The sequence below is a fragment of the Nilaparvata lugens genome, chromosome 1, assembly GCF_014356525.2.
Source record: "Nilaparvata lugens isolate BPH chromosome 1, ASM1435652v1, whole genome shotgun sequence".
Lineage (NCBI taxonomy): Eukaryota > Metazoa > Arthropoda > Insecta > Hemiptera > Delphacidae > Nilaparvata > Nilaparvata lugens.
Genome location: NC_052504.1, coordinates 56690255 through 56705439, shown reverse-complemented (window position 1 = coordinate 56705439; position 15185 = coordinate 56690255). Strand labels below are relative to the sequence as shown.

Here is a 15185-nt window from a genome sequence, read left to right as displayed (position 1 = left end):
GAATCAGAGGTTGCGGGTTCGAGACCTATCAAACACTTTTTTTTGCTGGAAATGTTCAACTCTATAAGATTGATTATCCCCGTAATTTTGAAAAAAAATAATAAATAATTATTCAATTCGTTTCCTGGACATGAGGAGATTGCATTTTACAACACCAAATTTTCCCCAGTACAAGGCACGTGTTACCTAAGGCTAGTCTTCTATAATATTCTATTTTTATCTATATTAAGAATAAGTTTGAATCCATTATTTAGCCCATTTCCTGTAAAATACGAGTGTAATAAGAGAGTAATTTGAAAATTGAACTGTTTTGAGGTGATGTGTTGGTTTTGCACAGAATACGAGCCGCCGAAATCAGCGCAACCGTTCCTGGCACGTGTTGCGCGCGACCTGAAGCTGGACTACTGGGTGAAGGTGATTGGCCCGGATGGCGGTGGAGCGGGGGGCGGCAGAGTGGTGGTGGGGCGAGTGAAGTACGTGGGTCCTCTGCCGGGCGGGCGAACCGAGCCTCATGTCGGAGTCCGCCTGCCGAGAGCCATCGGCAACTCAGACGGCACTGTCGACGGCCGCAGGTTTTTTGACTGGTTAGTATACTCTTATCTGAAGAAAATCATTTTTAACAATTCAAAGTTTTGTGCTTCACAAAATAAATCAAATAAACATATTATCTACAAATACCATTAGGCCTATTCAAACCGACAGACACGAAAAAGCAATGGTTACACAAATTACATTGAAAATTACACATGGTACTGTGACTGGAATGTTATGTGTTTGTCAAGTGTCACAACTAGCAGCACAGACACCAAACATCAACAACCGTAATACAAATTACTGTATATTGAAGAATACACAAAGTGCTGTCACATTATTTGTGGCAAGTATCGGTAGATGTCAGTGAAGCTTCTACAAAATATGAGAGTTGGGCCAAAATTCCTGATTTATTAAGAAGGAATTTCATTATATTTTGATCATTTATCATCAAATTAGAGCTACTCTGTTAACATTTTATGTACAAAACTGTATCTGATTTTTCATTCTTCTACTCCTCTTCTCCACCTTACATTTTCCATTTTTATCTACTGTTTCTATATATTCACTCAGTGTTCGCGCTGATAAGCTATCGCCTAGATAAGTTAAAAATCATGCGCCTGATACTTCCGATGGAAGGGTGACCGCTTGAGCCAACTCAGAATATGATTTATGTGTTGTAAAATCGCTTCCCGGTGTTTCGGAACCCACCTATGCTGTAGGTCCATTCATCGCTCGTTATCATCCGCCTCATTACCCACGCACAAGCATAGAGCTTATGTGGGCATCACCCTCAGCAAAAAAAAATAGAAAAATATCCTTCATTTATCAGTTTATATTGATTTTCTATCAATTTTTGCAGCGAACCAGACCATGCAGTTTTTGTGCCATTCAAGAAGGTTGTAATGGCGTGGAGCAACTGAGGTAATTACTCAATCATTCATCTCATTATTCTACTTCTATTTTCTAAGCTGGCATTGATTCCTATAAATTATCATGTAATACTAATGACTAGTGAATTATCTCTGTCTTACGAATTGGAAAATAATTAATTGGGTGGTAAATTGTTTTATTGTAAAAACACCTAACTAACAAAATACCCTCTCTACCTGAATAACCGAAGTACCTAACATTTCATTTCAATCAAACGTTATATCTATTTCATTCCTGGTCATGTAGCTGTTTTAAATGTAGGGGTGTCCATAGGGCGACCTTTGTGCCAGGGTGCCTCACTTGTGGGGGAGCAGTTTGGGATATTTGGAGAAGGGGTGCATCATTGGGCTTCACCCCTGTTGTCTAGGCCATTGGTAAAACTAGAAACTATTATTAGTATTCTATTCATTACCTAGGATTTTTATTCTTCAATACTGTAATTGCGTTGATGAAACCATAGAGAAGATTTTTTTATAATAAAACGTAGTGTCATTGATATATTAAAATGAAAGTATTATTTTTCACACTTTCATTAATCAATATTCACTATTTCCTATTTTTGATTTTTTTCAATTGGCATTGAAAGTACCATAAACTAATAAATGTAGACGTATTATTCCAAGTTATAAAACCAAGGCGTTACTATACTTTATCTAGTCTTTCAGCAACATAAGATATGATTTTATTTTATTTTTTGGTTAAATCTCATACTCCTAATTCTATCTAAGCTTTGATTCTATTGAACTTTATAAGCTACAAAAAAGAAGTTTTTATCATTATTTTTTTTAATTTCCATATTTCAATCTAATAAAGATGGAAAATCTGGAGTAGTCGAGTTTTATATTTAAGTATCTTGGATTTATTTCAAGTTTCTAAATGTTTTAGACTTTTTTGTTTTATTTGATTTCATTTCAAGAATAAATTATATTAAACATATTTCATTTTTATATTCTTCAAGTTTTCTTTATTAAGAAATTTCTCTTTTCGAGATTTATTTTCTCTACATCGATCTTCATAATTTCTTTGTTTCAATTATTGTTCATGAACTTCAACCCATTTCTTGAAAACCATTTTATATTATTGATAGATTAATTACTTTTATTTTGCTGCTCTTTTATTTTGCTGCTCATCCCTGAATCACTCTATTCAAAATGTGTTTAAATTAATCGTGTTTACATTATGATGCATCTTAGAACGACCTCAACAGTGTTGTATTGTATATTATATGCGTAGGTTAATTATCTTCTATACATAGAAATTGTCCCTAACTCAATATAATCACAGTCACAATTAATTTCTAATAATTATTGAGAGAATAACAGGAAAAATTATATTTATTTTCAAAGAAGTATTGATACTTATAACTTTTTTATCTGTGGCATCTTCAATATAAATTTGACCAACATAACACAAAATTCTTGAAAGAGTTTGCTTATCGGACCAACTGCCAGTTACTTGATCGTTAATCTTCAATTAGGCTTCGTAATGGTTAATCGCAGATTAACATTTTATTCAGTACGTGCAACTGGCTGTTAGATACATACATAATAACGACAAAAAATCACATTGTATTGGTATTATAATTTTCAATCTATAAAACTAGTATATTTTGATAATGCTACTACGTTCTATTTGTGGATATTGACAAATTCAACTCAGAAAACCTGATTTCGAAAGAGAGAAAATGATGAATTCCAATCACAAACTTAATTATGAAAAAATAGAGAAATTGCTGCATAAATGTGTGCATTTACTCAACAATGTGGATTTTGTGATCAATTCATTGATGGCTAAAATTATAAATTGAAGCTTTCCCACAAGGGACTCACACCAACTAAAGGTCATACGAATTTATTTATTTGTAAACAATAACATTAATTTCGATATCTGGATTTTTTTCAATAATTTTGTGTTGTAATCAAAGGTGATGTAATAGGTGTTGTACTGTGTTACGGTAATGATTTGTTGAAATATTTGATGTATCTACATATTGTGGTTCCACTTCAAAAAATGTACCAATTTGAAATATCTACTGTAAAACATCTTAATCCAACCTCGTGCAATATTATTCTATCGATTTCTATATAACTAACTTCAAACCCGAGAGTATACTACACTCGATTTGTTGGTTCCATAATTATTATGTATGTGTACGAATGTGTCCACATACGTACTGTGTATGTACACTGACGTATAAGTAAATATTTAGATATACATGGAAAACGGTATTGTAATTTTTGAAAAATACCTCTTCGAATTCTTTACTCTATATGTATTTTTGCGGTGATAATATTCAAATATCAATGACTGACAATTATTCATTGAATATATATCACTTTAATGGACAAATAGATGTTTTTAGAAAATGTTTAAAAAACCCGAATTGTTGTTGTTGTTGTTGTGAGGATGCAATAGTTAACGAGTCTGATTGATAAAGTTCATAGTTTTGGATGGAATCTGTAGGATCAGTGGATACAAATATAAATATTCTATTATTTTATCAGATACTTGATGTTTGTTGTAACTAGATGAATTATGAATAATTTACAACTTTTATAGATTTTCAAAGTTTTAAGATAGTGATATTACCATGTTATTCTATGTATTAATTTTCCCAATGCCAAATATTCTATAATTTTGTCAGATTAATAAATAAATTATACCATTATGAATATTACTAACACCTCACGTATTAGTGTTACGTAGTTTAGGGATGGTAAGGTACCAAACCTAGTCGAATTTTCCTGTCCTAGTTACTGGTGACAAGCGGTTCACCTCAAATCATACCAAAGTGTAATTAATTTTTAAAGCTTTAAAGCAAGATTAAGAATAAATGAATATAGGAATTGATGAGATTTTTATGAGTTATTATTTTATTGGATCTATTATTCATGAAACATATTCAACTAAAAATTTTAGGTTTAGTATTGTGCAGTATTCTGAAGTTTCTAGGCTGGTTTTTAAGGTGATATTTTATTTATTTTAAGTTCAGTAAATTATTATTTTTATTCTTCTGTGATATTGCAGTAACAATTAAATTCAGATATCTAATTATTTGAATGATTTGCGTTTCTGATACTAATGTTGAAAATATTGTAAATCAAAAATAGTCATTAGAATGTCATACTAATATACCACGGTTAAAATCCACTAGATAATATTCATATATTGTGATAATAATTTATAGACTATACAAAGAATCAAGACGAAGTAATTATTTCAGAAATAATGAAAATTTGGATTTTGTTTCAATATATTACATCGCCTTCAACCAAATAATAGTAGCAAGTCAATCAGCTAAAAGCATAATCCATCAAATAATTTTTTATAAATTGATTAATCATTCATAGGTAATTAACGAATAGGCGGATACTTATTATTCAATTAACGAATAGGTTGATTAATGTTGGAACAACTCATTCCAAAACATATTTACAAAATATTTTGAGAACTGTCCTAGGGAATTACGAAGCACGCTTTGGTAAACAGTTCTTACAATCTTTCATAAATATGGTCCTTAGTATTTTATCATGGGTAGTTTCGTTCACGCTTAATTCATTTAAATCCATTGTGACTGGTTATTTTATCACTATCTATAAACAATAAATTCATGATAGCTTTCTATCAATGAAATAAAATGTCAACGCGATAATCGCGTTTCTCTAGTCGTATATAATTAATTGGTATAATAATATTTTTCTTCTTAACTCATGTTTGTTCAGTTTTAAATCTAAACTGGTAGTTTGTTTTGTAGAATTGCACAAATTGTTTTGTTTTACAAAAGTTTATTTTTTGGTTTTATTTATAGGCCTATGATTAATTCTGTCAGGTTTAGCACAAGTTTTCAACTTATTGCTTTTGTATTGAATTTTCTATTAAAGACTAGCACTATATGGTATAGTAATATTTTAACCTATATTTTTATAATGAATATCACTTGTTTGATACCAAAGTTTCAAGGTTTTTCAAAATTTGGTGCTCTGAATTTTCCATAATTTTTATGTTGGAAAATAAGAGAAAAAATTAAGATCAGGAATAGAAGATTGAGTTTAATTTGGAATTATTATAAGAATGTAAATTCTCAAGAAAGTAAATTTGTTACAGTGTTAAATTTCAACAGCCTGTAACAACACTATCAATCATTGTTAGATTTGTGATCATTGGTTAGCTTATAACAGATTAAATTCTGTCAATTAGTTATATTTTTGTGTTCCATTCATGTACAATTCTCCACAGTATTTCTGAATGTTATACAGATCTTATTTATCAGTAAGGTGCCTATATAGAGTTTTTCAACTGCACTGTTATCAATACATTCATGTCGATTTGAATATTTTAAAATCAATTAATTTAAATCATTCAATAAAATCATAAATTTCACATTAATGTGGTCGAATTAAATTAATGCAATAGACAGTCTTTTAAAAGTATGTCTGGATTCCAAAATAAATAAAATTCCAATGTAATTTCTTGCACAATACCCAAGACTGACATTTTTTGTCAAGTTGAAGAGTTTGACAACTATTTGATTGTTTTTTTAAGTGTGTGTGTGTATGTGTGAAAATTTGTTTTCTTCTAATCTTGAGAAAGATTTATTAGCATTAAGTTGAATTGAAACCAATATAGGTACTTGTTAAGTGGTAATTTGTATTATCCTATGTCAACCTAATTATAAATCCACCTAAATCTACTTATTCAATATGAACATCTGATAAACAATCCTGTCCATACCCAACACCTCCATGAATCTAATAATCTATGCATAAATTAAAATAGCCTCTAGACGTTTGTGACAAAAATTGTAGGTAGCCTAGTACCGGTACCTATACTTCATATCCCATAGGATAGGAGAGACTTTTCTAAATACAAATGTTTGTGTTGTAGAAAAATCATGTCTCGAATCAGCAGTAGGCTTATGGTTTATTCTGAATAAAATATGTTGAGACTCGAGCTTCCAAGTGATCAAATATTGGTGTTACGAGATTGTGTGAAATTGAGACTACTTCTTCTGAAAGTCCATTTAAATTAAATTCAATGTGACACCGCTGCATCGTCTTACGCCAGCTGCATTGTCACATATAATTTATACCTTAATTCATGATCACGTGGGCTTGAACTGGCAACGCCTTGACTGGCAGTTCATGCCCTGGTTGACCGGACGCTCAGTCTCAACTTATTTCATTTCATTAGAGTATATTATTATAATCATCTGTGCAAAATGAAGTTTGAAATCAGCAGCTCTAGGTAAATATTTGTTGTTTAGCAATAGAGCGTTCACAGGTAGTCAATATGACAACGCTCGCAGTATACAGTTTCGATTGTCAAGTATTTTAGTCACCACTACAAATCCGTATTTTAATTTCTTGAATATTGTTGTTTACATCAGTCTTTCCTCCTAATGAACATAGTACAGTTGAAAATTATGCATATATATTCCGACGAACATTTAAAACTTTATAATAGTATGTACCAATAATATTAATAATCGACGTATTAATTTCAATAATTATAAAAAACTGGTGCCAATATTTTTTAAGTTTTGTGACCAAATTGTAAAAATCCATATTATTGTAATAGTATCTAATTAGTGTGCATATGTTGCATAATATAACTTAATTGTTATTAGGAATGATAACTCATCTCTGTAACAGAGGTGGTAATGTTATTGAAGAGGCATATCTTTGTTATGATTGATAACAAATTATGTTTGATAGGTCATTAAATGAAAGGGTAATAACAATGTCTTAGACTGAATCAATGGCAGAAATCAAAATATGTTGTGTATTTTTAGAATTAATTTTATCGTGTTTGTATAATGCCTATAATGCCAAAGAATAACACTTGTTTTGCTTCTAGTGTAACATTTAGTTATTACTGTATTTCTTCATGTAATTAATATAATTTTTCAATCAATACATAGATTATCCTCTAATCAACAGTAAAATTGCTCTGATTGTTCTGTAGTATTTACTTTTTTACATCTCAATTTCATCGAATTTTATATATCCAATTTTTAATTAATTGAGTTCAATTTTCATTTTTTCTTCCTAATAGAGTAAAACTCGTTTATAGTTTGGGATTTGAACCGGTCTAAAATTGTCGGTTGAAATTGAAATAATGTATTTAACCAATAATTACAAGTTGTATTCAATGGACGTTTATTGAAGCTGTGAGAATGTTAGTTATAAAGGTGTAAGTACGGCACTTTTATTTTCTCTTCATCACTAATGAAATAAATAAATTTGTCGCTTTAATTTTCCAATGTTATTGGTTTCAACAACTCCCCTGCTTTTTGACGTTGAAATGAATATTGCTTCTAGGCAAACTTTTGTATTACTTTTCGGAGATCGTGTTTAGGTCGATCTAAAAATTAATTTTCAATCTTGATACTGATGTTTTCTTTAAGATCTTGAATAGTTGAATATACACATTAATTTTTTATGGTTGGTACTGAGAATAGACGAGCACTGGTGAGTGTCTAGAAATCTAGTATCAATAGATAAGTCAAGGTTTATAATAATTTGAATATTATGTATTCATCTGTAATAAATAAAGCTTGTTCGAAATGCAAGGTTATTATTTTTTCAAACCTTTAGAACTGCATTTTTATTTGATTTTTGAAAAATTTTGCCAAGACGCTTAGAAAATGTTCATAAAAACTGATGGCTGAGCTTGCTGCTTGAAAACTATTCATAAAATGGCCCTTAAGGTTTAGCATTTTTCTGTAAGTGTAAACCCCAAGTTGGTAAAATTCAATATCAATATTTCATTGGAAGAAATTAATTCCGGTAACTGTTTCAATAACTGATTCATTGTAGTTTCTAATCATTTTTATTCATGCATCCAAATATAACAAATGCCCTAATCAATCAAAATGTTATATAACCAATTATATACATTTGAAAACAAATAGTAATATTGCTCTGTAAATCAGAGCCTTAAATACCAATAAATTGACGATGAGGAGAGATCTAAATTACATCCAGTTAAGATACATGCTTTTACTCAATCTATTGATCTTACAGGTACTAAAATACAAAATATCCTTATCAATAATTGATACAAATTGGTTTCTCATGATGAGAAACATTTAATTAATCATGCCCACACACACTAACATTTTTAATGATACAACTTTCAAAAGTTCTTTCACACAGTGTCAAAATTCAAGATCATTTATAAAAACATTCAAGCAAATGGCCTGTTATTAGGTTTCTCTGTCAGTAGAATCAGCACACCTTCTAAGCAAGTCATTCGTACATAGTTCAACATTCTATCAAAATTCAGAACTACAAAAACGTAATATTTCATCGAAGTTGAAAACTTTACCAGAATTAATGCAAATAGCTGTTTTTTGTCAGTGTTCTGATACTTTAAAATCAACATAAGAGATATCATCATAAAAGATTTATCAAAATTCTAACAAATAGCAATTGTTAGTGATATGTTGATAGGCTGTTGTTAGTGTTATGTGTAGAAAAGCAATAGACTATACCACCAATAGAAAAGTCAATTAATTTTCAAAATTCAACATTCCATCAAAACTCAAAGTTTTATTCAAATTCAAAATTTCGTCAACATTGGTCATTTTCAAAAAAAAAAAAAAAAATGAAACGTTAACAACCTATAAAATTTGAATAGTGTTTTGTTCGTAATCTGTTGCGACATGAGAATCAACACCACATCGAATTTATTGTCAAAATAAAATTTTGAAATGGTGCCAAGAGTGGAACAGTATTGTGTCAGTGGTTATTAGTGTTGCTTGACGGGGAAATCGGCATACCATCCGAACGAGCCGTGATGGCCGGTGTGAGCACCAAAGTCAACATACTCATGATGATCGTGAGCCTGCCGCTGAGGTCGCGATGCATCAGCTGACAGATCAGCAGATTGGTCTGAGCTCTTTATGTGGCGCGGAACTCTCACCAATGACGAGCCGGGCAAGTCTTCGACTTCAACCAGTTGCACGTCCTCCAGTGGAATTGCTATGAAACGCGGCTTTGGCTTGGCTAGTACAACTGCTACTGCCAAACTAGCTATCAGTAGGAGTTTTGGTAGTGACTGTAACGAAAGAGGAATGATTTGTTAGTTTGTTGTCTTCAACATCTTGTTTTATTGTTTTCGCTCATTTCATAATTATTTGGCTATGAAAAACAACGGTCTTGGCTTGGCTAGTACAACTACCAAAAATCAAATAGCTATCAGTAGGAGTTTTCTTCAGTGCTTGTAAAATCGCGGGATAATGTTTTATTGGTTTGTCGATAAACTCCTTTGTATTAAACATATTGTTTTATTGTTATTCACAACTCAAAATTTCTGTAAGGACAGTAATTTTCCAGTTTTACTATTATTTTATATTTAAAGAAAATATTGGTTTTAATGTTTTATTAGCATACCTATTCAATTATTAACTGAATTCTCATTTGGAAGGTTGTGTAAAGCAATGATATACGGTAACTATAATATTGAACAGATATTTGTTATTGTTGTAAATAGTCTTTCCAAAGTAGGTAGTGTTGGAAGGCGCACATCATTCAACATTCAACAAGAGAGATGAAAAACGGAATGATAGTTTATCACTTATTTTTAATAGGAGTTCATCACTTATCATAAATAAGAGTTTATCGCTGAAAATATGGTTTTAATAAATTATCATAATTTATTTATCCTGGAAACCTGGATTCCGAATCAACATCTACTTAAATATAGATATTCAATAATATCGGTTCATGAACAGTACGAAAGTATGGTACAGAATGACTGAACTAATTATTCTACCTAGAATAATTTCTGACTATTTATCCAACCTGAATAGTCTCAACAGTGTAAAAAAAATAGCCAGGACGGTAATTGATTGAATGAAGGGCTGAACTGATTTTGGGAAAGCTAGGCCTACATCGAGAGGTTGACGAGTTAGAAGTGTTGGATCGAAAACCAATTCAAAGTTTTCACATTAAAGAGTTTATCATTGGGCAACGATTCATTATAGAAAGGCATTTTACTTCGGTGCTAAAAGTCCCATCTCCAACTATATAATCAATAAATCAAATCAAGCACATATATATAAATAATATAAAACACTTGTGAAGCAGGACAATAGAGTAGAATTATTGTGTTTTTAAATAATATATTGGGAATTTCATTGATTGATATTTGATTTTTTGAATGGACACAATAATCGTTTGTGTTTTCTCTTCATTATGTATGTTTTAGAAGTTAAGGCTCATAGAATGTAGGTATTTTTTAACGAGTCCCTAATATACTTTTGACTTGAGGCTCAAGTCGTATGTTTGTTTTTATATTTACGATAACGTTCGGGTGCTTTCATCAATCAACTTCAAATTTTCAAAACATTTTATACAGATCGAGGTCGTTAGCCAACGAAATTGACTCACTTCTTCGTCCTTTCTGAGAATATAGCAGGATAACATTGTAAGTAGTTTATAAGAAGGAAATTGTAATAATGCATCATCACAAATCAGCTGTCAGCTGGATTATTAATTGCATGAAATGAATAACTCAATGACCCGGTTGCACAAAATCCGGTTAAATTTTAACCGTGATTAACTTCACGAGAACCAATCAGAGAATGCGTTTTTGATAAAACGGCTTCTCTGATTGGTTCTCGTGGAATTAATCACGGTTAAAATTTAACCGGCTTTTGTGCAACCGGGCCAATAACTTGAAACTACAGCTCCGCACTCATGATTCGACCCTTTCTGGACCGATATTTTGCCTCTTATTCTATAACATCAAGCTGTTCATGCATAGAAATAAGCAATATAACTCTTGATCATCCAGCTATTTGATTCAACCAGGCTCAAATTATTTATTTGATTATTAAGGCCTTGAGCTTATTATTTCACACCACCGTAGTGTCGCTTGAAAGTCGTAGCCGACGTAAGTTATCTCCTATAATGACCTAATGTTAATCTACGCAATAAATTATGTAAAAAGTATAAATAAAGAAATTATCATCAATATATTATGGTTTAACCTGTATCATCTCATTAATAATGACACTGATTGAAATATAATTTCTAGTAAAAATAATAACAGTAGCCTCTAGGTAGTCGTCCAAAAGTCAATCTAATCAGAAACTTCAAACCAACTACAAACAAAAATGTTTCAAATAAGCGGTCTTATTATATGTCTATTATCCATCCCAATCAATCTCGATTGATAGAATGCGGTACCGTAGTGAATAGTTTGTATTCATGTTTGGAGGACATTAAACTCAGTGAGTTTGATCAGTGATTAGATTTATTGTGAGGTACTTACTTTATGCATTGCGTGATTTGTTCAGATATCAATAATCCAGGAACCCTCTTCTGAAGTTTGAACTTGGTTACAATAAAGTTTCCGGTCGCTGATTGACTGGCTGCTACTATGACGTCACTGGCACTGTTCAGCGGGAAATTCAATCGATGACTGGACAGTTCAACTAGCAGACCTTAGTTTTATAGGCAATGTCTTCAGTCTATAGCTATTGTTGACAGATAAAAACAGTGAAAGTATCTGGAAACAGTTATCCTACTGTACAGCTACCTCTCCTACACCTTTCTTACAGATTTGTGGTGAAGCTAAAAAAATCATTTAGAAACTATAACTCTGAGACGGCATGATGGTCTTCCCACACGTAGTGACTAGAAAGAAATTAAGTCGATTGTTTTCACTGGTTGGTTTTTTATTTTATTTCCTGATATTTTCACTAACCTGTGTAGGCTGTATTTATGACTTACGCTCCTAGCATGGAATATATGAGTATTTTTAGAATTATTACAATCACTTCCGTTGAATTAATAAGGATCAAAAGGTTTATCAGTGATTTGATGTTTGTTTAAGTTTTTTATAGTAAACATTATAATTCAGGAACTATAATAGTTATTTATAGTCCAGGCAATGAATGCTCAAAAAATTTTATAGGAGAAAAAGTTTGGAAGACAGTTTCTGATCCCGCAGTTCTTTTTAGGGAATTGAACATTCAAAAGTCTCCACCACTACCCCCTGTGCTAAGTGGGTGGCGGTGGTTCAAAGGTAGGCTACCATTTTTTGGTCTGTCACATATAATTCGAAGATTATACATCTTACGGATATGACTATTCTATACAAAATTGAAGCTTACATTATTTCCTACAAAAATATTAATCAAACCGCTTTTTCTGTTTCTTTCATAGTTTTTGATAAATCCGCTCTTGAAGGTGTGACATTTTTGAAAAAAAACACGTTTGCTTCCAATTTTTCATTAGTTTTGTTCTTATAACTTTTTAAAAATTGATGGGAAAAATCCACGTATATTACATCAAATTTTGTAGATAATTTTACAAGTTTACGCATTTCCCCACCACTGTTGCAGCAGCTTTCTTGTTGAGTGTGAAACCTTCAGTTTTGCAACAATTGACCAAGGAATTTGGAGAGAATATTTTGAGCAAAATTTTTGCATTTTTGTGACCAGTTAGTTAGGGGGTGGACAAATATAAAAAATCCTATCTCCCTACCCCTTGTGCTAAAGGGATGAGGTTGGTTTGAAAGTTGCAATTTTCATTTTTTTGCTTACACGCTTATAGGACTATCTTGGGAAAAAATACGTTCAGCAGCCTCCTAACTAGTCCAAATTGAGCTGTATAGTCAAAAATTGTATTTTAGACATTCCCCTCAAATTTCATTGATCATGCAATTTTTGCATAGTTCCTATTTCACCCCCCCTCATGGAAGTTGCCATAACGTTGAAAGAAAACATGAAAAAGTAAAATACATCATATTGAAGGGAATTCAATGCTTTACAAACCTACGATAGGGATTCATCATGATTTATTATGAATAATTCTGTAGTCTGATTTTCACGGTAATATTAGGGAATGAAAGAAACTTTTTCCTTTCATATATTATCCGTAAAATGTAAAATTTCAAAAATCTTTACATATACAACGACGCGTAATCCAAAAAGGAACATTCCTGTCAAATTTCATGATTTTTTTTGACTCGTTTCGCAGTAAATGCAGAGCAAACATGCATATACATAAAGAGAAATGCTAAACCGTCCAACTTTGCTTGGTCAATTATATTAATTATTGTGATTCTCTAATGGTTTACATTATTATAGTGATAGTAAATTGAAATTATTATCGCCAATTTAAAAAAAACAAATATCTTTATAAATTTTACAAATAAGCTTACTGTTTGTAAATTTTAATTGATAAAAAATATAAGACATATTTGAAAATGATAGGATATATTGTTTGGATAAAATAAGTTTTATTTTTCAGTTTAATAATATAGTCTTCAGCTCAATCTACATAACAAATATTATTTCCACATTAAAATTTTTGATACTTCTTATTATATCTGATAATGCAATCGATCCTGATATATCGTTAGTTTTGTTATTTTTGAACATATGCACACTTATATTAACTAAAAATGATTCTAGTCTATCTATTCAACTCTATCTATTATTGCAGCTACAAATAACTTGGCCCACTTGTTATTACTGTATCTGCTGTCTATTGATTAGTGTGAAGGTCATTTCTGTTCAGTGACATGAGAAAAAAATCCTGATAGATTTTCAGTGGGGACATTAGGAAATCCAATCCAATCGTAGATAATCATACCTACAAGCTACAATCACTCTCTCTCTCTCTCCTCTCTCTCTCTCTCTCTCTCTCTCTCTCTCTCTCGTTATCATTGTTTCTCGTTCTTACAGATACAGACTGAAGTTGGCATCTATCTATCTATCTATCAAAAACCAATATCCAATATCCAGTTACCATTTTGTTATTAGTTACTGATCGTTGTTTGTAACTAACAATGTCGTCAGTGTTGTCACTGTAATCAAGCGTGACCGCTCTTTTAACAGTATATTAGCTTACAGTGAGTGCTTCACACTATTTCTCAATATTGTCATCCCAACATATCTATTGTGATACAACAATATTATTGAGTTGTGCGGTAGTGAAGAAATTGATTTTCAATTGGTATATTGCTTATAGGTGATTTTTTGTTGTAATATTACATTTTCTCTCGATTAAAATCGAATCTTCAATTCGAGATCTATAAAACTTGATAGTAATATCAGAGTAATCGATATGCGGACAACTTTTAACTGAGAATTTATCATAAATAATTGTGTTGCACATTCCATGGTATCACCGAAACAGAGTTAACAGAATTAACAGATCATTATAAATAGCATAGAGGATAAATAAATTTAAAATAACAGTTTCGAAATAAAGTTTTATTGAGAACAAATGTAAAATGTAAATTCTAAACTTGTAATTTATAATTTTTTGGAATTTAATATCGATGACGTGTTCATAACGTCATCACTGTTTTTGGCTTCATCTAAAATACTATCTTTGTAGCCCTTCTCTAAAAAATGGTGGCTGGCTATGGAAATTGTTTTGTGCTCTCTGAATATTTTTCTGTTTAATTGAAATTTATAATGTTTTAATTTGAGATTTGAACAGTTTTATGGTGTTCTAATTTTGTATAATTTGATTTGTGTGTCTACAAGCCTATAGCCAATGTTTTCAACTATATAAATGGATAAGTATTTTAGCTTGTAATGATGTTATATGTTTAAGTGTTGTAAGGTATTGTTTTGTGGATTTGTGTTGTATATTGCCAAAATTCTTATGAAGATTATAAGTTGATTTGCTCTGAAAACTGGATTTCCTATTCATTAGCAATAGTAGATCCATTCATAATTTATCAAGAATTTA

At 31.1% G+C, this 15185-nt stretch overlaps 2 protein-coding genes across 3 annotated transcripts in view; one reads left to right on the top strand and one right to left on the bottom strand.

The window, feature by feature from the left end:
- The window catches only part of LOC111061908, a 34011-nt gene that overhangs the window by 16777 nt on the left and 2049 nt on the right, over window positions 1-15185 (top strand). The window contains exons 4-5 of one of the 2 annotated variants that reach the window (XM_039437489.1): window positions 338-584; window positions 1394-1455. In XM_039437489.1, coding sequence (XP_039293423.1) covers window positions 338-584; window positions 1394-1454 — 308 coding nt within the window. In that variant the 3' untranslated portion in view covers window position 1455. Of the gene's footprint in view, window positions 1-337; window positions 585-1393; window positions 8036-15185 lie in introns of those variants that run through there. The other variant, XM_039437478.1, reaches the window with a different exon arrangement.
- Window positions 8280-12356, bottom strand: LOC111061907. The gene is made up of 2 exons (XM_039437516.1): window positions 11746-12356; window positions 8280-9525 (listed from the first exon to the last, which is right to left on the bottom strand). Exons 1-2 carry the CDS (start codon window positions 11752-11754, stop codon window positions 9217-9219), a joined length of 318 nt encoding a protein of 105 aa, XP_039293450.1. The 5' UTR covers window positions 11755-12356; the 3' UTR covers window positions 8280-9216.